At 41.9% G+C, this 22,634-nt stretch overlaps 1 protein-coding gene across 1 annotated transcript in view; it reads right to left on the reverse strand.

Annotated features, from left to right (window-relative positions):
- The window catches only part of LOC311367331 (netrin receptor UNC5D-like), a gene marked incomplete at both ends in the record, with an annotated part of 166,265 nt that overhangs the window by 73,989 nt on the left and 69,642 nt on the right, over positions 1–22,634 (reverse strand). Inside the window, one exon of the mRNA XM_084486158.1 lies at positions 14,715–14,912. Coding sequence (XP_084342284.1) covers positions 14,715–14,912 — 198 coding nt within the window. The remainder of the gene's footprint in view (positions 1–14,714; positions 14,913–22,634) is intronic.

Below are 22,634 nucleotides of genomic sequence, written 5' to 3' on the forward strand. Positions count from 1 at the left end.
CTGAACCCCCCCACTCCACACTCTTGCAACATCCACACGCCGCAAGTTCAGAACATCCCCGCATTTTCATCCACAATCCAGCATCCATGGTTTACGTCGTCACACAACATAGCCTGCCAGTGCCACTTCATCCTGATCCACTCTATTCTGCACTTCTTTTAGTCTAAACTAAAACAAAGGACCATGACTCAAATACACTCCGTTTGATGATATGAATAGACAATCTTCTTTCTGAAGAGTTGTTATGCTTGATGACGATTGACATGTCATTTGCAAACAAACGTGAATGAACAAAATTTGTGTTTGCGGTGTCCTTTGTTCAGCTTCAACAGCTGCATACAAAGAAACACAACCCCACATGTGACCTTGTTGCATATGAGATCACACGCAGCACACACAGCATTTCCAGTGTGTGTCAAACTCCATCTATCTTTGCCAGAGTGATGAATGGATGGATGGATGTCTATCTTATAAATCATGTTATCTCCGTTATAAAAACTGGAACATTGAAAACATTGCCGGGTAGCATAGGTCATTCAAAATCAGAAATATCTGAAACATCTTTCACATTTGTGTCAAGATGATAAGCACATTCACGGTGATGACTGAAATATGTGTTACATATGTTCAGGGTCCCTGAAGGATATTTGCAGCATTTAATAAAACACCCTTGATGATATACAGCGCAGAGTGATATTGATGTATATTTGCGCACACACACACAACACACTCACACACACAGAATCAAAATCATGGATCATACGTGTCTTTGATACGGACCTTTGAATGCGTGTTGTGATAATGATGAATCATTTAGTGACACATCTCAGATCATATTACCAGTGGGGTATACTACAAACCTCGATTAGTGGGTTAGCAAGGTATATTGCGCTCAAAGCCTGGGTTAGCTGGGACACAAAAGTCGCTCTCTTTTAGCGTCGCTGTATCACCATGGTGACTTATGCTGTCAACCAAACCTGGTCGGGAGCAGGTTTTCAGCTTAGTCTATCGGGTTAGATCGGCATGTGCAGCTTCCTAGCCCCTCTTTTTAAAATGTCGTCACCATTTATGGGTGTTCCTGTGGACCTTGGAGCCCGTATCATACAGGAGTCTCTCCGGAGACAGAGGGTCTTTCGGGACAGATACGATCCCTTGGCATTGCCTGAGAATTATTCTTTATGAGAGATACAGGTTCTCATCAGAGGGTATTCGCTACTTGAGGTTTTCCCAAGAAAGCCTGGGTATGTTCAGTGAGGTTCGTAGTATACCACACAGATTGCACAGCACTTGCTTGGGAACATCAAATTAGGGCTGTGCGATATGGGAAAAAATGAATATCCCGATACATTTTCTCCATTTCACGATATACGATATATATCTTGATATTTTGAAACCTCCTTTAAAGGACCCCATGAAATTGCACTTTTACCCTTTACTGTTTTCACTACAATCCCTGCAGACTATATACCATTCTTCATACCATCAAAACATGTGAGTGATTAATCACAATTGAGTTGAAATAAAACTATTTTTTTATTCAAACAAAGCACAAACTACAAAAACAATCTTCAAAATTACAAAAACGGGCAATATAAAACTGAGCAGCTCAGAACAATAAAAGAGTTAGAGCGAGACATTATTATTAAAATATTGCTGAACTTCCCCCATTCTACCACAATGATCTCAGCACAATAGAACAATGCTATAACTGGCTGCATCACTGATGAGCTAGATGCAAGAGAGAGAGATACATTTTTTAAGAACACAAGCCTATCAACGGCTTCTGGTTTCAGAGATGTTCTGTGACAAGTGACTACATTGCCACTGGTGTTAAACACTCTTTCGGATGGAGAACTGGTTGCCGGCACACACAGGTACTTCTTTGCCAAATGGCTTAAATTTTGGAACATTTCCTCATGGTTCTTCCACCATAGGAATGGATCTGATTCACTTTCTGCATCAACAGTCTGCAAGTAAGTAGACAACTCTGTTGCCAGCTGGTCCTTGCTTGAAGTTGTAGAGGATGCTCTTGCCTTTTTAAAGAAGCTTCCTAGGGTCTTCTTTTTAGGGGGCTCTGGCCCTGTTGATGCATGTGGCTCTGCTACGATACGATACAATGTGTTTTTATTCATATCTTGCAATCATACTTGTATAATTATACATCTCATTTGTAATCAGGATATGAAATAGGAAAAGGCCCCAAAAAAGCTGCAACGAGCTGCTTGTCAGCGGGGAAACCTGAGACAGAAAAATAATACACAGGGTAGACGGGAAACATAACAAAAACAAAAAACAAAATACAGTACACAAGCCCCAGGTATTGCTGCAGTATCCAAATGGATACTGCCACGTCACCTCCCACCCCCCACCCCCCAAACCATGGTAGGAAAACAATAGAAATTACGATCGACAGAAATCAGACCAGGTGGCCTTATGTTAGTATAGCATGAGTGTCCAGTGGCCATTGGACATATCTAGACATATTTAGATGATCTCTGTGTGTCCAGTGGCCTTTAGACATAAGACAGAAATTGCTTTTTAAGTTTTGTCTTAAAGAGATAGTGATTATGACATCTTTACATCATTTAGACATATTAACATATTTGGATGTCTCAGTGTGTCCAGTGGCCACTGGACATGTTTAGACATATTTAGATGGTCTCTCAGTGTGTCCAGTGGCCATTGGACATATCTAGACATATTTAGATGGTCTCTCAGTCAGTACGTTTACATGCACAGCTTAATTCGATTAAAGCCATAGCTCGATTATGCTCCTCAATTGGACAACTGCAATTGTCTGCGTATACATGGCGGTGAGTAAATCGATTCATTGGCCAAAGCGTGTTATGCCCCGGTACGATAGGTGGCGCTGTGCCCATTTCAACTAGTGGTAATAGGGCCACCGGTTGACCTCTTTACGTCACCAGCAACAACAAACTCATTCGAGAAAGCGATGTTTCAGCAGACAGCTGTCAGTTCATTTCGGGTATATATAATTTCTCCGACACTCCATTGTTCCGACCTCTCGGTCGTATGCCGACTCCTCCGGCTGCTCTGCCGGCGGAGCAGTCCGCATACGACCGAGAGGAACAATGGAGCGTCTATGCAGGGATTGCAGATAGGGACAATTTCACACATACAAACATTGGATTGGTTTATAACCTGATAAACAATACATACATTTAGGAAAATATTCAGGTCAGCAAGCTTTAATACGCCTGAGCTCTCAAAGAGAGGACCAGTGTGGTCTCTGAAATGTGACCAGAAGATGGTGCAAATTATTTTCTTTTGAAGTGATTGTAATTTATAAAGATAACTCGGAAAGGTGTTACACCAAATGATATTACAGTAAAGTAAATGAGGTTTGAATAAAGATCTGTACAGGGTGGGTAGTGCTGAGAGTGGAAGGTAATCTCTTAATTTAAAAAATAGACCGGAGTACATAGATCATTTCTTGGTGAGTTGCTCAATATTATATTTAAAGTTTAAGTATTCATCAATGTGGACCCCCAGGAATTTTGTGTTTTTTACTCTTTTTATTTCATGTCTGTCAATGTTAAGGCACATGTTCTCAATATGTTTTCTATTTCTATTAGATCGGAAAATGATATAATTAATTTTTTTTATATTCAGAGAAAGTTTGTTGCATTTAAGCCATAGGTTCCCTTTCTCAATTTCTTTATTAGCAATTGATTGTAATACAAGCAGATCTTTGTGTGATAAGAGCAAGTTTGGGTCATCCGCAAAAAGTACTTTCTTGAAAATATTGGACGAGTGGACAAAATCGTTCATATAGATAATGTAGAGTAACAGCCCCAAAATTGACCCCTGGGGGACCCCATGGTTTATTTTTATACTGGATTCTTTACCATTTATACTTACATATTGTTTTCTCTCATAAAGATAGTTTCTAAACCAAGCCAATGCAACACCTCTAATGCTATAAAAAGACTGTTTATGAAACAGAATTTCATAATCAATAGTGTCGAAGGCTTTTGACAAATCTAAGAAAATGCCAACAGAGAGATCACCTTTTTCAATAGCATATACCTTTTCAGTTAAATCAAGAACCGCCATATGTAGTTCTTTTTTTCCTGAAGCCATATTGAGAAGCGTCAAGAATATTAAATTTGTCGAAGAACTTAATTAGTCTGGTGTATACTATTTTTTCAAATATTTTAGAAAGGGAAGGTAAGATTGAAATGGGTCTGTAATTATTTTAATCATTTTTATCGCCAGACTTGTAGACCGGAAACAATTTTTGCTATCTTGGCCATTTTTGGGACAGACCCCAATGATAATGACAGATTGATGCAGTGGGCCAAAGGATCAGCGATTTTGTTAGCAATGGCTTTTAGGTCTTTTCTTTAGATCTTTTCATGCTCCTGATAGTTTCAGATACTTCAATACAATTTGTTGGCATTAAGTAAAAGGAATTTGGTTTACCATCTGTAAAAACTGACTAAAAGAGGTATTCAAAGGTTGGACTATGTTCTGGGCAAGATTTTTCCCAATAGAGCCAAAATGAGAGTTTAGAACACCTGCAAGGTCAGCATCACCTGCCGCCACGTTTCTCTCACAGTTCGAGTCATCAGGTAACACAGCACTCTTTGGGCCCCTCCCAAGAACGTTGTTTAGCACCTGCCAGGTTTTTTTGGCATCGCCCTGTGATTTAGCCAGGAGTTCTGTGAAATGGTTTCGTTTGGCTTTTCTAATCAATTGTGTAAGTTTGTTTCTAAATTGTGTCAATTTTATTTTCATGTAATGTATTTTTAATGTAATGTTTATATAAATTATTTTTATGAGAACTAGATTTTTTGATGTCCCTCGTGATCCAGGCATTTTTATTTGTGGTGCCATTTGCAACAACTTTCTCGGGGATGGTGCTCTGCATGGAGTCCGTTATTTCATTGATCAATAAGTAAGCAATGTCAGGTTCACGGCAGCTGTAAATATGATCCCATGCTTTGTTTTGCATGTTTTCACGTAAGTTTGTCAGTGTTTTTCAATTTAGAACCTTGGGTTTTTCTTTATGTAGTAAGAGTTTAAATTTATTCGAGAGATGCATGAATAGAACAATAGGTAGATGGTCAGAAATCTCCAAGAGTATTACACCAGAGTCAATGCTCGCGTTTTCAATGTTTGTGATGAAATTGTCAATGATGCTTCTGCTTCGATTAGTTACTCTTGCAAAAATATTATTGGTAGGAAAGAAGAAAGAATGAAGTGTATTTATAAAGTCATTTTTTGTCATCTTTAGCGATGTCAATATTAAAGTCACAGAGTATGATACAATCCTGATTTCTATTATTTATGTGATGTAGTGTTTCTAGTTTTAGTCTAAATATGTCCGGGTTGAAACCGGGGGGGCTGTAAATGATACCAATAATACGTTTTTTTGTGTTTATAGTATTCATCTCAACAAAGAGCGAGTCAGAATGGCCATTCACCGTTAAATCATCACAAACATTTACGCAGTATTTGGATTTTACATACAAGCATACTCTGCCTCCGATAGAGTAAGTTCTATTTCTGACCATTAGGTTATATCCATCTATATTTATGCTATCAAGGTGAGAGTTTTCGTTAAGCCAGGTCTCACTGCAACCCACAATGTCAAAACTATGGTTTGTAGTAGATAGAAGGGAGTCGAGTTCCATGTGGTGTTTATTCAGGCTTCTAATATTTGTGTGAAATAAGGAAAAATTGTGTTTCTCATTTTTTTCTATTTTTTGATCAATGGTGTAGGTTTTACAGCTTAAGTGTTCACCCATGTTGGAGAGATGCTCATCATCTCTAGCTAGATCTTCAAAGCCCATTATAGGTCTGATTATGGAGTAATTCTGGTTCCCTACCGCTTTCCTTAATCCCCCTTTCCCCCTCCCTTCCCAAGACAGTCATTACAGACAAAAGTAAACGAAAATACATAAAACATATAATCTTAGAAATTAAATGCATCAAAGTGTAGCATTGGTCATGCGTTACCCACTCACGTCCCTTCATAGTAGTTATACAAAAAAGAAAACAGGAAAGTGACTGAAAAGGGACAGTATAATAAGACCAAACAATCATGTCGAAGATGTATATTCAAAGAGGAGTCTGCGTGTTGAGTTTTTGGAGTGTGTAGGCCTACTGTTTGTGTGTGTGTGTGCGTGCATATCTGTACGTGACATTGTAGCTTGTTTATAGCCTTTTTAGCCCGCATTCGCAGTGGGGGATGATAGCAGTTTACTCACGGCTTCAGCAGTCTAGCAAAGTTAATGAGTTTTCTAGATCTGGTCGAGTCGCGCAGTTATGGAGGAAGCTGTGGAACTCGTCATCGGCTGGGTTACAGTCAAGGTGCTGTTCGTATCTGTAGAGCTGTTAGGCTGCTGTGTGTGATGGTCAGGTCCGCCAATGATGGTTAGAGCACTCTGCGGAGGTTGGCGGCTGTTGTGTCGCAGGTAGGATGATGGCCGAGGCCCCAGCCATGATGGGTGAAAGAAGCCCCTGGAGAGCTGGTCAGCCAATGCACCACAGCCAGTCGATTTTGGTGTGGTCCTTGTAGAGCTCGTTGTTGACATACAGTTTATCAATCACCAGTTTCACCTTTTGTTTCTGTTTACGCTTCTCCTTGAGTATGGGAACAAGAATGCGTCTCCTGTCCATGATTTCTTTGGGATACTGGTCATTCAAGCCCAGGGGTGAATCTTTTAGCTCCTGTCCTCTTCCCATGATAGCGTATTTCATTTTGAAGTGGGAGAGGCATGCTACGATAGGCCGTGGCTTGTCGAGGGTCACTTTCCCAAAGCGATGAGCCCTCTGGAAGTCCACCATAGCCAGATCAGCGTCCGGCATTTTCAGAGAGTCTCTCAGGAAAGTTATCACCTTTTGCTCGGTTATGGTGGAGTCCTCCTCCTCGTCTTCCTCGAGCCCCGAGATGACAATGTTATTTCTCATGCTCCTGCACTTTAGTTCAAGCACGGCATTGTTTAGTTGTTTGCTCTTCTTTTGAATCCATGCAGTGATAGTTTTCAGATCCTTTATATTCTTTTCGAGCACTTTGTTTTTCGTTCGCAGGTCCGCGCTTTGATTGTTTGCGAAGTCAACAGAAGCTTTCAAGGCTGAGATTTCGGCGAGTAAGTTTTTTATTACCTCCAGTTTGTCGAGCTTGGCTAATTGAGTTTCAATATTTGTTAGCCGGCCACTGATCTCTTTCCCGAAGCTCGACATGACGATGTTGGTTTGTTTGGAAGGATGGCTCTCTTCCGTCTCACTCGAAGAAAGTATTTTTCTGGGTCTTTTCGTGGCGCCAGATTTTTCAGGATGCATGAGGTTGACGAAAAGTGCCCAAACTTTTCTGAGATAGTAGGCTAAATCAAATCAGTAACTTTGACCTGTTGAATTAGTATTTCATTTTCCAGCGGGGACGCGGTGAGCTTCACATGCACCTGCTACCTCATATCGGAACCGGAAGGGATCTGTGTGTGTGTGTGAAGTGCGTCGGCGTGCCGCTCCGCTAAGCTTAACGCCACTGTTCCATTCCCTAGCGTCGCCGTGTGTGAAACAGCGCTTTTTTTTAAATGGTTTGTAAATCCCGGCTTGATACAAGGTCCTGTACATATGGAGATCGTTGATACAGTAGATGAATAAAAAGCTTCTCTGAAGGCACACACTTTGTAACTCCCAGTTGTCAATGAAATGGACAGTAAAACTCAGATACTGAAAAAACCCGTTGTTCTACTGGACCATAAGTCGGTAGTGGAAGAGAAATATTTCGCATCTTGCAGATGACGGGCCAGCTTTTCTCTCTAGGAGGTGTATAATTGCGGTATTGCCTTCTCTGTAAAATGCCTGCGGCCAGGCAACTCATATTTGGGATCGAGTGTTTTTATTAATTTTCGGAAGCCTGGTTTTTCTACTATACTTATTGGCATTATGTCTTGGGTGATGAAGTTAGTGGTAGCGTCTGTGATATCGCTCCATATCTGACGCGTTTTCTCATATGGGGTGGCTTTGGAGAAGGAGGCAGCTATGGTCATTTGTTTAGCTGGTGGAGGGGTTTTAGCTGGTGTGCTTGATGTTCAGAGTTTAAGAGACTCTTCATACTGTACCGGGTGAGTTTTGAGGTGATGGAACATATTTGCAGTGCTGCTGCCTTTCGTGATGAGTTTTTTTGCACACTTTGCATATTGCCGTGTTTTGCTCCACGTCCTCTCGATATCCAAAAAACTGCCAGATCACTGATCCCTTATTAGTTCAGAGAACCAGCAACCACCATTAGGAACCAGCAGTTTGTCCGCTTCCATGATTAATTTGTGGGTTGAATTGGCTTAGGATACACTGTATGCTACACTGAGCCGGCCGGCGCTGCAAACCGTAAGAAACTTGAAAATGATTTCCCTCCCTTTCGCACCTAGATGTTGCGTGCGATTGGTTGGTGAGTGTGTGACGCAAGTGTTTTTTTTACCCCTCATTCAAATTACTGCTTGAGGGTGAGGGAGAAAGCCACCGGAGAATGTTTTAAACACGAAACATGAATCATTTCACTAAACACAACTTGACTCAACAATATAAGTCACAATATTGACGAATTGAAGAATATTACTATAATTTATTTGTATACGTTCACAATATGACTCAATAATACTCCATAAGGTCCTAACTTATCAGAACATTATTCACAATATGCCTCAATAACTCCATAATATAACTCCATATCGTCCTAACTTATAACATTATGCACAGTATTCCTAAATAACTCCAAAATATAACTCCATAACGTCCTATCTTATCATAACATTATTCACAATATGACTCAACAATCAAACTCAATGATTTCACAAATTAACATAACTTTATCCACAATACGGCTCAACAATCTCACTTCATAAAGTCATAACTTATAACTTTATTTACAATACTACTCAACACAATTAACTCAAAATGTCATAACTTATCATAACTCAATTCACAATATGACAAAACAATATTATTAACAAGGTCATAACATAACTTTATTCACATTATTACTATAGGAGCGGTTTGACTCATATAACAGTATGACCCAAGTTGAGAAGGCTTGTTGTGAGATAATGGCACGATTAAACTTATATATTACTTATATAATTATATTTATATATCTGTTGGGACACTACACTATATAGGGCATTATTTATGTATATTAATAACAAGGAGATGTTTGAGCATTCATTCATTGGATCATTTTTCATGGCTAACAATGTTGATCCTAGAATCCATCCTCAGTGCCCCCTGGGCTGAGAAACGACAGCAAGATCAACGACACAGGCATAACCGCGGCAACAACCGTCAATACATTGTCTGGACGCACACAGACAATAATTGCAGCTGCGTTTTCCAGCGCAAACTCATTCTCTACGCAAATAATGATGAATTATTCATCAATACAAAGCATGTTTTGTGTGTGTTGAGCGTGAGCAGGGAATGCCCTGGTGGTAACTCACAGAATGATTCAAAGGACACTCGCTGGCTTTGACTCACCGTTACCACACAAACACCTATATAGCATACGCTATATAGGTGTTTGCTATACTATAGCATACGCAGCAGAGCCATGACACAGCAGGAACCCTGCCCACACAATATGTTCTGTTCTTTGTTTTATTTCTACTTCAGTTCACTGTGGCTTGTATAGAGCTCCTGGGCAGCAACGTGAGCCAAACTAGGAGCAAATACAAGTTTTGCGACAACATCATGTAGCAAATCCCACAGCATGTCCGGCAAGCAAAGCCTGGCAGCCATGATGCAAAGCAGCCGCATAAGGGGGTTGTACTAAAACATGGCAACCAGTACATTAAGCAGAAGAGAAAACAGAACGTTTGCTCAACAGGATTTGGTCGGCTTGCTCTGGTGAAAACAAACAGAGCCAAACAGAGCTTAGCAAGGTTAGAGTGGGACGGAAAACACAACAGGGGGCTATATCTGAACAAATGCTTTTCTAACTAGGCTGAGTGATTGCCAAGCGTGTTAGGACCCAAATGTATGTTGGAAAGCAACGTATCTCTGGTTTAAGACACATATTCTGGCCTGGTGGCAAACATTGACTGAGCATCAATCAGTGCTTTTATTTGTTCCATTTGTTTTCTTATCTGCCGCGAAATTACCAAACTGTTGCATCACAACCATAGGATTCAAATCTAAAATCTGAAAATTTAATGTTTGACTAAACCAGTGGTGAAATAATTTAATTAATTGAAATTCCATCATCAACGGTATTTTGACACTACAGTCATTTTAGCTGTTTCACAGATTAGCTGTTTGATGAGGTGTCGGCCACCCGCCTTCTGGGTAATGGAGGAATATCCAGCTGCTATGGCTTTGAAGCTCCCGTCTCCTCCTAATCCAACGTCTTGGGAGTAATATGGTGGAGGTGAATGAATCAATAGCATGAATGAGAGGATGGCCACTACTCATCCTAACCACACCGCACAGGCTCATTAAAAGAGGTGTGTGGACTTGTGGATGAACGTGTTACTTGTCCATAGACTTATAGAGGAAGCATGGATATCTTTCTCCATCCTTACAAGGTATTGTTTCATAATAACACAGGATACGAATAATGAATGAATGAATGAGGATGATACATGAACAAATACATGTTAGGGATGGGCTGTGACAGCACTCTCTGTATCTATGTGTTTGACCATCAGTATTAGAACTATAAATAACTGTATAGCTGGATTTGTGATCAGGTAAAAACACTAATAACAGGGTCTTAAGCAGGCCATGGTTCTACATAGAGGAACTATAGTATATTCTAGTATATTATTATTCTTGAAGTATTCACACCCTCCCAGTCATTTTTCTTTATAAACCCTTATGATTAGGAACTATTTCCTGGACTTTATATTATCAATTATTGATTTATTTATATGTACTTATATTGTTTTGTGCATTTTATTTTTTTCATTAGTCATTAAGTTGACCCTGTGTTTGAATATATAGAATACAATTCTGTATGCACACAAATAGTTTCGATACAAAACCAATCCCAACCGTTTAAGGCTAACTTCATGATTAATGCAGCCATCAGGCCTGTTTCCCTCTTACTCAGTGAACATTGTAATATTTCCAGGTTGAAGGTTAACAAGAATATGTGTGGACAACGATAACAATGCAGAGGTGGATATTAACCAAGCATCCAGACTTTTGAATATTACATGTTCATTACATTATAATGGACTAAGGTAGCCAGTATAATCAAGCAATGAATATGGAATTGGCAATGACTTCAGGATTCATGTACTATCATGTTTATTTAATAACATATCAGGACATAAATTATGCCTTTTGTAGTATTCTATTGGATCCATAAATAATCCTCCATTTATTCATGATAGTTATTTTACTTTTTTGCATTAGATGTTGGGGAAACATGATCAAATATCATTTTGTAAATAGTTTGTATGTTTTACAGTACTTTGTCAAGTGTTACCCTTTATGGAAACAGTTAGATTATAATGCAGGAGCTCTTAAAAATACCTTTAGAGAGTTTTAATTAAATAAAATAAATATGAGGCTGGTGACTATCTACACACATATCCTATGGTAGCTGCAGATGGGATCAGAAAGTAGGATAAAAAAATTATAATAAAAAAGATTTTGGCACTTCAACTTCTTTCTTATTTTCAGTCTGGCAAGCTAGTCCAGAATAAAGATCCAGCTCTCAGTGTCTGGCGGCAGTGTGTGTGTGTGTGTGTGTGTAGGGGGGGAGCAGCATTGAGATCCATCTCTTCCCTGGACCCCTGGCCCTGACAAAAGTTCAGAGCTACTAGCACAGGTGTGACTATATTTCCAATTCCTCTCTCTCTCTCTCTCTCTCTCTCTCTCTCTCTCTCTCTCTCCCTCTCTCTCTCCCCATTTGCCCCATTTGTCCCAGAGGAGGGTGAGGGAGCGATAGAGAGGGCACGCGAGAGAGAGAGGGCAAGAATGAGGGTGATGGCGAGAATGAGAAAGAGAGAGCGAGAGAGAGAGAGACAGAAGTAGAGAGTGAGCAAGCGATGGTGACAGGTGATAAGGAGACAGATGGGAGCGGCTCTATAAAGGACCAGTGAAGACGTAGCGACCGGGTCTCGGCTGCTAACAGGAGATTGCCATCAGGGCCGTTTGTCACGCTGTCACATACACAATTAGGAACGGTATTTTGAGGCCATATGTTTTGTCGTGTGACCCTTCACGTATTCCCTATGCGATTCTATCCAATTCAGGATTGCTGCGTTTATCGCAAATTGGAGCGAAAGTTTGGATTCTTTCCACCAATTTAATGGCGAATGTGTGATTTTGCCGGTCGTTCTCCTGGTCGTCAAGCCAATGTGTTTAACTCCACGGTTGTCATCATGATCTCTCTGCTCGCTTAAAATCCAATCTTGATCAAGATCGGGTCAATCCTGTTCAATTCTTTCATTGTGGACCTGGAGCCACATGAAGCCGGGATCAAACCCGCAGTCGCGTTCAGCGGTCAGGTTGCATCACACACCAGCCAGCCAACCGGCATCATCTCTCAGGCGCTAAAACAAGCAGTATCGAACAATCGAACAATAAAAGCCTTTTATGGCCAGGTTCGAACAATCGAACAATAAAAGCCTTTTATGGCCAGGGGGCTACTGTGCTCCTATTACCACTGTATTGAACGTGACTCATGAGCTCACGCAGCCAGGCAGATATATACTGTAAGGGTGGAGGGCAGCAGTTGGGTGTAGCCTGAGGCGTAGTCAAAAGGCTCCTTTTGCAGAATCCATCCCTTAAGCTGTGATTCCTGCCCACCGAGGATCATCTTCACACCTTCTAACCCTCATGTGAAGCTGAGAGCAATTCGACAAGCGAGATTGAGTTGAAGCTAGAGGTTATGTGTATGTGTGTGTGTGTAGGCACGTACTAGAATTGTGTATGTACTGTATATGTGTAGGGTTGAGTTGAAGTTGGAGGTTGTGTCTGTGATTGAGTGTGTGTGTGTGTGTGTGTGTTAGGGCTGTCAACAAATATTCTAAATTTTAATATATATTTGAATAATTTTTAAAAACAGACATTCGAAGGTGAAAATTTATATTCAAATGTGGAAAAACACACACCCGCGGTAGCCGCGGTGCGGTGTGGGCGACTAGAACACTACAAGACAAAAGACAAGAGTGAAGCGACAAGTCAAGCGACAAATCAGTTGGGCACATCAGTTGTGTGGAATTATTTTGGCTATAAAAAAGACGATACTGCGCAACGTCAGGTATTGTGCAGAACGTGCCTCGCTACTGTTGCTACCTCATGAGGTAACACTACGAACCTCTATCAACACTATCAAAACCCACAAAGCCATGTACGATAGTTGCATGGCTAGAATGCCAACGACCAGTGCTACAACTTCAAGTAAGCAAAGTACCAGCCGACAGGGATCACTGACCAAACTGTTTGAAGGTATTACTCCTTATGAACAGAATTCGAAACGGCACGCGGAAATAACTCAGGCAATAACGGAGTTTATAGTGAAAGACATGATGCCCATTAGTGTAGTGACCAATCCTGGGTTTACGGCTTTGGTAAACACAATGGATAAGCGGTACAGAATGCCCTCACACACACATTTTAGCCAGGTTGCCATACCTGAGCTATACAAAAAATGCAGACAGAGTTGCAGCGGAGGTGAAAACAGTGGAGTTTTTTGCAACAACAGCTGATCTGTGGTCGAGCCGTACGTCGGAGCCATACCAGAGTCTAACGGTGCACTACATTGACGAAGACTTAAATCTCAAAGCTCGCTGCCTTCAAGCATCCTACTTCCCGAACGACCACAAGGGGGAAAACATTGCAGCCACCCTGAGAGAGGGGCCGCAAGTATCTCTGTGTCCCTGCGACAAGTGCTCCTTCAGAGCGTCTTTTCAGCGCTGGAGGGAATATAGTGACTTGCACTCGCTCGTGTTTAAAACCAGCGAAAGTTGACATGCTGGTTTTCCTAGCAAAAAATCTGTGAGCTCCTGAGAACTACACAGAAGAATGTTTCTGGCTGACAGTGCCATACTCATTTTGCACTTTAGTATGTTGTGTGCTGCTGTTACTGAGTGAATATCATATTTCCATTAGTGTTCAAAAAGTTTTTTTCCCTTCTTTTAATAAGAACATTCACTAGTTTATTTTGTGTTCATTGGGAGTTTGATTTACCTAAAAAATGTCCAATTGGTTAAAGCAGATATTTGTTCTCCTTACTTTTCCTGCACTTTAGTATGTGTGATGTTACTGACTGGAGATCAGTAAGCTTTATTTTTTTTATATTTATATCTGACTGTATATTTTATTAATTAATTTATAGACTGTCCTGTTAAGTTCATACAGTGTTTAAGAAGTGCAGTCCACGTTTACATATCATGTTTCATGAAACGTGAAAAGTTAGACATGTTGAAGAGGTAAAGCCACAGATTTGTTTGCTTTATTGTTGTAATCTGCGCTTTAAATAAATCTGATATTGTTTATTATGAAACAGATAGATTTATTGCTTGTGTTCGTTGAAAAATACATGAGAAGAGGACCTTGAAAAAATAATTGCATATTAAATCGCAATCGCAATATTGAGGGGAAAAAATCGCAATTAGATTATTTTCCAAAATCGTTCAGCCCTAGTGTGCAGTGTGTGTGTGTGTGTGTGTGTGTGTGTGTGTGTGTGTGTGTGTGTGTGTGTGTGTGTGTGTGTGTGTGTGTGTGTGGCTCCGTACCGGTGCCCAGGTCGGTGTGCTCCTGGGCCAGGTGCTGGCTCTGATGGACCCATTCCCCGTTGCACTTGAAGAAGATCTGCAGCGCGGGCTGGGCCCGGCAGCGCAGCTTGATGGGGTTGCTCTTGATGATGTAGGCATCGTCGGGCTCCTGCAGGAAGCGGGGGAGGGTCCCGGACTGGAGGGCCTCGCCCCTGGACCCTGGGACACACAGGCACACGGTCACTATTGTAAATGATTCTGATGAAGGTCTGTTAAAAATAACCACTTCCTCCATGCTTTTATTTTGATAGTGTATTTTGCCGTCATGGGTCTTTTATTTTGACGCAGGAAGTATGAATTGACGGTAACTTGACATGAAGGAGATCGCACGGGAAAGGTTAGAAAGGTTAGAGTTCATGTAATTACGGAAGGAAATTAGGTTACACACGGTTGCGCTGCAACAACAAGTTGTAGTAATTAATAAGCGCCTAGCTGGAATGGGAACAAGGTATTGTGTGTTTCATTTGGTTTATGACTTTATATTACTTAAAATGTGTTTAAATGTGTTGTTGATGTACAGCCATGCAAACGTTATCTTCACGGCAATAGTTGTATATGTGTAAGAGCTAATTAATGTTATTTATCTGTCCTGTAGCTCTTACGGTGTCTATGAAGAAAGGAATATTTATGCCCAAAATAAGGCTGAAGGCTGAACGTAAATAAAGGCTTCTGAAACATCTGTACGCTTCACCATTGTCCGGCTGGGGTTCGCTACAGTAAGAGCTTGTTCCCATTCCAGCTAGGCGATTTGTTGCCGCCATGACGGGTCACGACGGAGGGTCTTCACTGCATGCCTGCTGCTGCTGCTGCTACTACATCGCCCCATGCTGTTCACATGGAGTCATCTAGCAGCACATGTTCCTGCATGTCAACGCATGATCCACTACGGCAATCCAGGCAGCGGTCTCGTGGATTCAGTGCATTGGTCAAGTATGGTCACATTCATCGACGCAGAACTGAGTATTACCCTATATTATATGGTCTATGGTACTGCCAAGGAGGAAATGTATACGTTTATACAGACTGACACATTCATGTGGCCTCTTTATAATTAAGGACATTAAAAAAAAAAAAAAGATCTCTGCATTTCATGCTATCTGAAAATTGTGCTTATCATGGTATTTACCTGAACATTTACAGTTATTTGAGTGTATGCACATAAATGTAACTGCTAGTTATTTTTTGTGCTGATTTTCAGATATTCTATGTTTAAACTGCTTGAGAGTTTGATCGTATCTGCTTAGGGGTTTTCATCTGGCTTAATAATTCTGAGTTTGGAGTTGATAATGTCAAAGTCAGGTTATGTCAGTGACACAGAGGAGCAGATGGCTGGTTCTCAGCATGAAGTTCAATATTTGCAGCCAGAGCTCCACTCAGTGGCAGACGCACCATGCCTGAAGGAAACGACTGAAGTGGTACAAGTAGGTCAGAGCCACCAAGGTAAACTGGATGACCCACCTGAAGGTCCCAGACGCTCCGAACGTGCACGGAACCCTACAGAGAAGATGCGTGTACTACAAGTGGAGGAGGCCAAGAAAATGGAAAAAAGGCTGCTCTCCATGTACGAGCAATGGAAACTCAAAATACGCAAAGCAAGAGATCAACTGAAGTCTTACATGTCAGAGGGTGACCTCTGGTCTCTCGTGAAAGAACTTATGAAAAGCAAGGAAGACATAATGAAGATGTATTTTGAAATTCAAGATCTTGCCACACCTTCCACTGATGTCAGACGACGAGTCGATACTTGTGAATCAGTCACCACAGAAATCATTAGCATTGCCCACAACAGAACAATAGATGATGAAGTTGAGTTTAATGAGGAGCAAGAAAGACATCACCTTCATGAACTCCTCCACCGTGACTATGCAAAGTCTGTCTATGGATCCGCCGAGTCCTTGACAAGTCACAGCAAGTCTGACCATTACTCCATGACTTCGTCTATGGCGGCCAAGTGTGCGGATGCAGCAGCAGAACTTGCAGTGAAGGAAACCAATTATGAGATGATGGTAGCCGAAGAGAGACAAAGGAAAGTGATTCGAGAGTTAGAGGAACAACAGAGGATAGCTCTAGAGGCACAAAGGCATGAGTTGGAGCGATTGCAGGCAGAGAAGGAAGTGCGAGCAGCTAAGGCCAAGCTGAATGTGTATAATAAGGAGACAGAACATAAAGCTGCTGACTGCATCAACACTGAAAAGGATAAGGACGCAAAGAACGTGCCTGTAACTGCCGTCTCGCCATCCCATGTTGCAACACCCTCTCATAAAGACATTTCCTCACTGGCTCAGGTCTTTCAAGACAGCATAGCCTTGAATAGGCTCCCTGTTCCAGAGCCATTCGTCTTCAATGGTGATCCAATACGATTCACTGAATGGAAAGCATCATTTTCCTCGCTCATTGACCAAAGAACTATCACTCCAGCTGAAAAACTATTATCTGAAGAAGTATGTTGGCGGCCCAGCACGCCAGGCGCTAGATGGCACCTTTTTCCGAAACGATGATGAAGCCTACCAGGATGCCTGGAACAAGCTCACTCGTCGCTTCGGCCAGCCCTTTGCCATTCAGAGAGCATTCAGAGAGAAGCTCACCAATTGGCCTAGGATACAACCTAAAGATGCCGAGGGACTCAGAAACTTCTCTGATTTTCTAAATGCCTGTCAAGATGCCATGCCTCATGTCAAGGGTCTCGACATATTAAACGACTGCGAGGAAAACCAGAAGCTTGTCCATAACCTCCTTGGAAGCAAGGAGACTTGAACTCACCACCCAGTGAGTTCCGTATGAAGGTGCATCTATTCGGTGCAGCCTCCTCCCCTGGATGTGCAAACTTCGGGATGAAGCATCTAGCTAAGGAGAATGGCGACCTCTACCCTAAAGGCTCACAGTTTATCATGAGGGATTTCTATGTTGATGATGGCCTCACCAGTGCTGGCAGCACCGAAGAAGCTGTTCAGCTTGCCAGAGAAGCTTGTGAACTCTGTGCCATGGGTGGTCTCTGACTACACAAATTTGTGTCAAATGAGAGAAAAGTCCTAGAAAGTATACCACCCTCTGAAAGAGCAATCAATGTGACGAATATGGACCTCTCGTTCAATGAACTGCCACTTGAGAGAGCCCTGGGGATTCAATGGGATGTGGAGTCTGACCATTTTCGTCTCAGTGTCAGCCTCAAGGATCAGCCGGCAACACGTCGTGGCATTCTTTCTACAGTTGCCTCCTTGTATGATCCTCTTGGGTTTGTGGCGCCAGTTCTGCTCAAAGCGAAGATCATTCTTCAGGAGATGTGTAGGCGAGGCACAGGCTGGGACGATCCTCTCCCTGACGAGCTCCGTCCAAAATGGAGAGATGATCTAGCTCAGTTGGATAATGTCACTATACCCCGCACTTACTCACCAGCTGGATTTGGGAAGGTTTTGAAGACACAGCTGCATCATTTCTCAGATGCTAGCTTGAAGGGTTATGGTCAGTGTTCATACTTGAGACTTCAAAATGAGGAGGGAGACGTTCACTGTGCCTTAGTTGTAGGAAAATCACGTGTCTCTCCATCAAAAGTTACAACTGTTCCAAGATTGGAACTGACGGCTGCAGTTGTCTCTGTGAAGATGAGCAACATGCTCAAGGAGGAATTTGGATCAGCTGACACTGAGGAGGTCTTCTGGACCGACTCTAAGGTGGTCTTGGGATACATAAAAAACGAAGCACGACGATTCCACACCTTTGTGGCTAACCGTGTTCAGAAGATTCACCTTAGCTCAGCCCCTCAACAATGGAGATATGTTCCAACCGATGAGAATCCTGCTGACCATGCTTCCAGGAGCTTGACTCCCAGCGAGTTTTTGTCATCCACCTGGCTCACTGGACCCAAGTTCTTGTGGCACAAGGAAATGAAGCCGCCAGCAGATGAAATTCCAGAGTTAATAATTGGAGACCCAAAGGTCAGAAGTGCTTTGGCACTTAACACAAGAACTACAGAGCAAGCAAGCCTTGTTGATCGTTTATCTAAGTTCTCATCTTGGTCACTGGCTACTCAAGCTGTTGCATGCATTTTAAGGCGCATCAGCAAGAACAGATCAAACAACCTCACCACTGTAACAGAACGAGAAGATGCAGAACATTGCATAATCAAAGACCTGCAGAAAAACGTGTACCAAGGAGAGTTGAAACTGCTGAGCAAAGGGGTCCCCCTACCCTCTCACAATCCACTACACTCTCTTGATGCCTTTCTTGATAAAGATGTGTCTTCAGGGTGGGAGGAAGGCTGTGCAACTCCTCTCTTCCCAACTCCATCAAGCACCCTGCAATCATTCCCAAAGATCATCACATTACAAAAATGATCATTGCTTATCACCATGAAAGAATCAAACATCAAGGTAAAGGCCTCACTCTCAATGAGATCAGGTCCCACGGCTACTGGATTCCAGGAATCAACAGGGCAGTAGCATCCTACATTCGTCAATGCGTCACCTGTAGACGGCACCGGAAACCAACGGAAGAGCAAAGGATGGCTGATCTACCCCCCGAACGCGTGGAACCATCACCCCCCTTCACCTTCTGTGGAATGGACTGCTTTGGTCCATTCCTCTCGAAGCAAGGAAGAAAGGAGAACAAGAGGTATGGTCTACTCTTCACTTGCTTTAGCTCCCGTGCCATTCATATTGAGATGCTGGATGGCATGTCCACAGACGCCCTCATCAATGGCCTTCGATGCTTTATTGCTATACGTGGTGCTGTTTGTCAGATCAAGTCCAATCAAGGAAGCAACTTCGTTGGAGCCAAAAACGAACTTAAGGAAGCTCTAAAGGAAGTTGATGCAGACCGGCTGGCTGTATTCCTTGTTGAAAAACAATGCGACTTTTGCATGAATGCACCTTATTCAAGCCATGTCGGAGGTGTTTGGGAGAGACAGATTAGGACGGTGAGAGGCGTTCTAAGGTCCACGCTTGCTCTTTCCGCTGGAAGGCTAAATGATGCTTCACTGCGGTCTTTTCTCTATGAAGCTATGGCAATCGTCAACAGTCGACCACTGACTGTTGACAACCTCAGTGATCCTCATAGTCTTGAGCCACTCACACCTAATCATCTTCTGACTATGAAAACTGTCAGGGCCTTACCACCTCCAGGCGAGTTTGTCAGAGAGGACATGTATGGCAAGAAAAGGTAGCGACATGTTCAATACCTGGCAGAACCGTTTTGGAGTCGATGGCGAAAGGAATACCTGGCCAACATCTCTCTCAGACAACGTTGGCATGCACCGAAGAGAAATCTTCAAGTTGGAGATATCGTAATGATTAAAGGAGAGGATGCACACAGGAACGAGTGGAGATTGGGTAGAGTTTCAGAAACTACTACTGACAAAGACGGACTAGTAAGGAGAGTTAAGGTCTGCCTCGGTGATAGGAACCTCGGCAAGAAAGGAGAGCGTCTCCACAAAATGTCTGAAGTCGAGCGCCCTGTCCAAAAGCTAGTCCTGCTAGTGGAGACTAATTAAACTTGTTCTCTCTTTGCATAATTTGTTTTGCACTTTCATAAGTAAGGTCATTTTTTGGTTAGAAATCATTCGTGTTTAATGTAAACTGTATACTGTTCCATTATGTACTCATGATTGGTGGGAGTGTAAATGATTCTGATGAAGGTCTGTTAAAAATAACCACTTCCTCCATGCTTTTATTTTGATAGTGTATTTTGCCGTCATGGGTCTTTTATTTTGACGCAGGAAGTTTGAATTGACGGTAACTTGACATGAAGGAGATCGCACGGGAAAGGTTAGAAAGGTTAGAGTTCATGTAATTACGGAAGGAAATTAGGTTACACACGGTTGCGCTGCAACAACAAGTTGTAGTAATTAATAAGCGCCTAGCTGGAATGGGAACAAGGTATTGTGTGTTTCATTTGGTTTATGACTTTATATTACTTAAAATGTGTTTAAATGTGTTGTTGATGTACAGCCATGCAAACGTTATCTTCACGGCAATAGTTGTATATGTGTAAGAGCTAATTAATGTTATTTATCTGTCCTGTAGATCTTACGGTGTCTATGAAGAAAGGAATATTTATGCTCAAAATAAGGCTGAAGGCTGAACGTAAATAAAGGCTTCTGAAACATCTGTACGCTTCACCATTGTCCGGCTGGGGTTCGCTACAACTATATACTAGGGATATCACGAGAACCGATACTTCGGTACCAAGTCGATACCAAAATTCAAAAAACGTGACGGTAATCGCTTTTCTTAGTACCGTAGGTACCGAGGATGCAATTCCTCCGGACGTCACGTGGGCAGCATATACACCTACACGGGAACATGGAAGATGGCAGCTGCAGTGAGTGCGACGGCTCCGCCTCGACTCGTCGATAAAAAGAATAGCAAGAGTCGTGTCTGGAAGTACTTTGCGTTTGGAACGCTGCGCCGCGCGACTGTTTTAGACAGGACCCGTTTCAATGTTGCACTTCTAAACACGCATGGTACGACTGCGTTCGGCATAATTTACTTGATGTTGTTTTGATTGAAGATAGGCAGGTTGTAGTGGGTGCGGCGGTGTGTGTGTGTGTGTGTGTGTGTGTGTGTGTGTGTGTGTGTGTGTGTGTGTGTGTGTGTGTGTGTGTGTGTGTGTGTGTGTGTGTGTGTGTGTGTGTGTGTGTGTGTGTTGCGAGCGTATGCAATTTCAAAGTAACAAACCAACGCAAAGCCGACGCATGCATCCAAAACTATTCGTTCAAAGCCAAATAAACAAATCAAAAACAGCGTTGCTTATTCGCTTCAAATACTTTTTATTTTCAAAACTTGGTAATTAATATGGCCCGGTACCGAGTGGTTGAAAACAATGTTGGCGTCTCCTGTGGCTGCCTTGCTCACCTGCGTTATATTACTTAATATTAGGTTGGAAGTTATGTTTTAAACCCCACCATGCACGCAAGTGTAAACGCGAGCCGCATAGCTGCATGACTTCCTGCTTTCAGCGCATATTTTTATTTATTTTTTTATTATTTGAACGCTACATGCCACTCTTCTTTTTTTGTAATGTTAATAGTGGCTTATTTTTATTCCTTAATTGAAGGCTACATGCCAGTGCCACTGTTTTTTGTAATGTTTAAATGTTTTTAATAAATGAGTGTATGTTGAAGTACATGGGATTTATTGTTTTGTTTTTGACCGTGGTATCGAATTGGGTATCGAGAATCGTGGAATTTCACTGGTATTGGTATCGACTACTAAATTTCTGGTATCATGACATCCCTACTATATACATCTACACACAAGGTCACAGCCTTTATCTGAAACACACACACACACACACACACACACACTATATACATCTACACACAAGGTCACAGCCTTTACCTCAACATTACAGTTAGTCCAGTCTGTGTCATTTTGGGTTTGTTTGATTTCCCCGGCTCATTATTCACCTTCAAATTAAAAATGTTTAAATATATCAAATAAATGAATACATTCATTAATTAATAATAATAGATGTTAATAATAGATGGTTGAGGGGACATTTTATTCTCAAATACTTAGTATTTACCTGTGTATTGTATTGAATGGGCACAGCCACTCACATCATTTGAATAAATCACAGAAATGACTCCAAGACAGCCAAATCAATACAAACGTCACAAAACTGTTATTTACACACACACACACACACACACACACACACACACACACACACACACACACACACACACACACACACACACACACACACACACACACACACACACACACACACACACACACACACACCATGATGACCCACCCTGAGGAGGCAAGTTAATGATAATCTCTGTGAAAGAGGTCAACATTCTCATATTTTAAGTTCAACCCAACCAGAGCCACTCTGCCCTCTCCCAGCGTGTGCTCATGTCTCCTGATTGGTATTCCT

The sequence above is a fragment of the Micromesistius poutassou genome, assembly GCF_964030765.1.
Source record: "Micromesistius poutassou genome assembly, chromosome: 22".
In the NCBI taxonomy this organism is placed as follows: domain Eukaryota; kingdom Metazoa; phylum Chordata; class Actinopteri; order Gadiformes; family Gadidae; genus Micromesistius; species Micromesistius poutassou.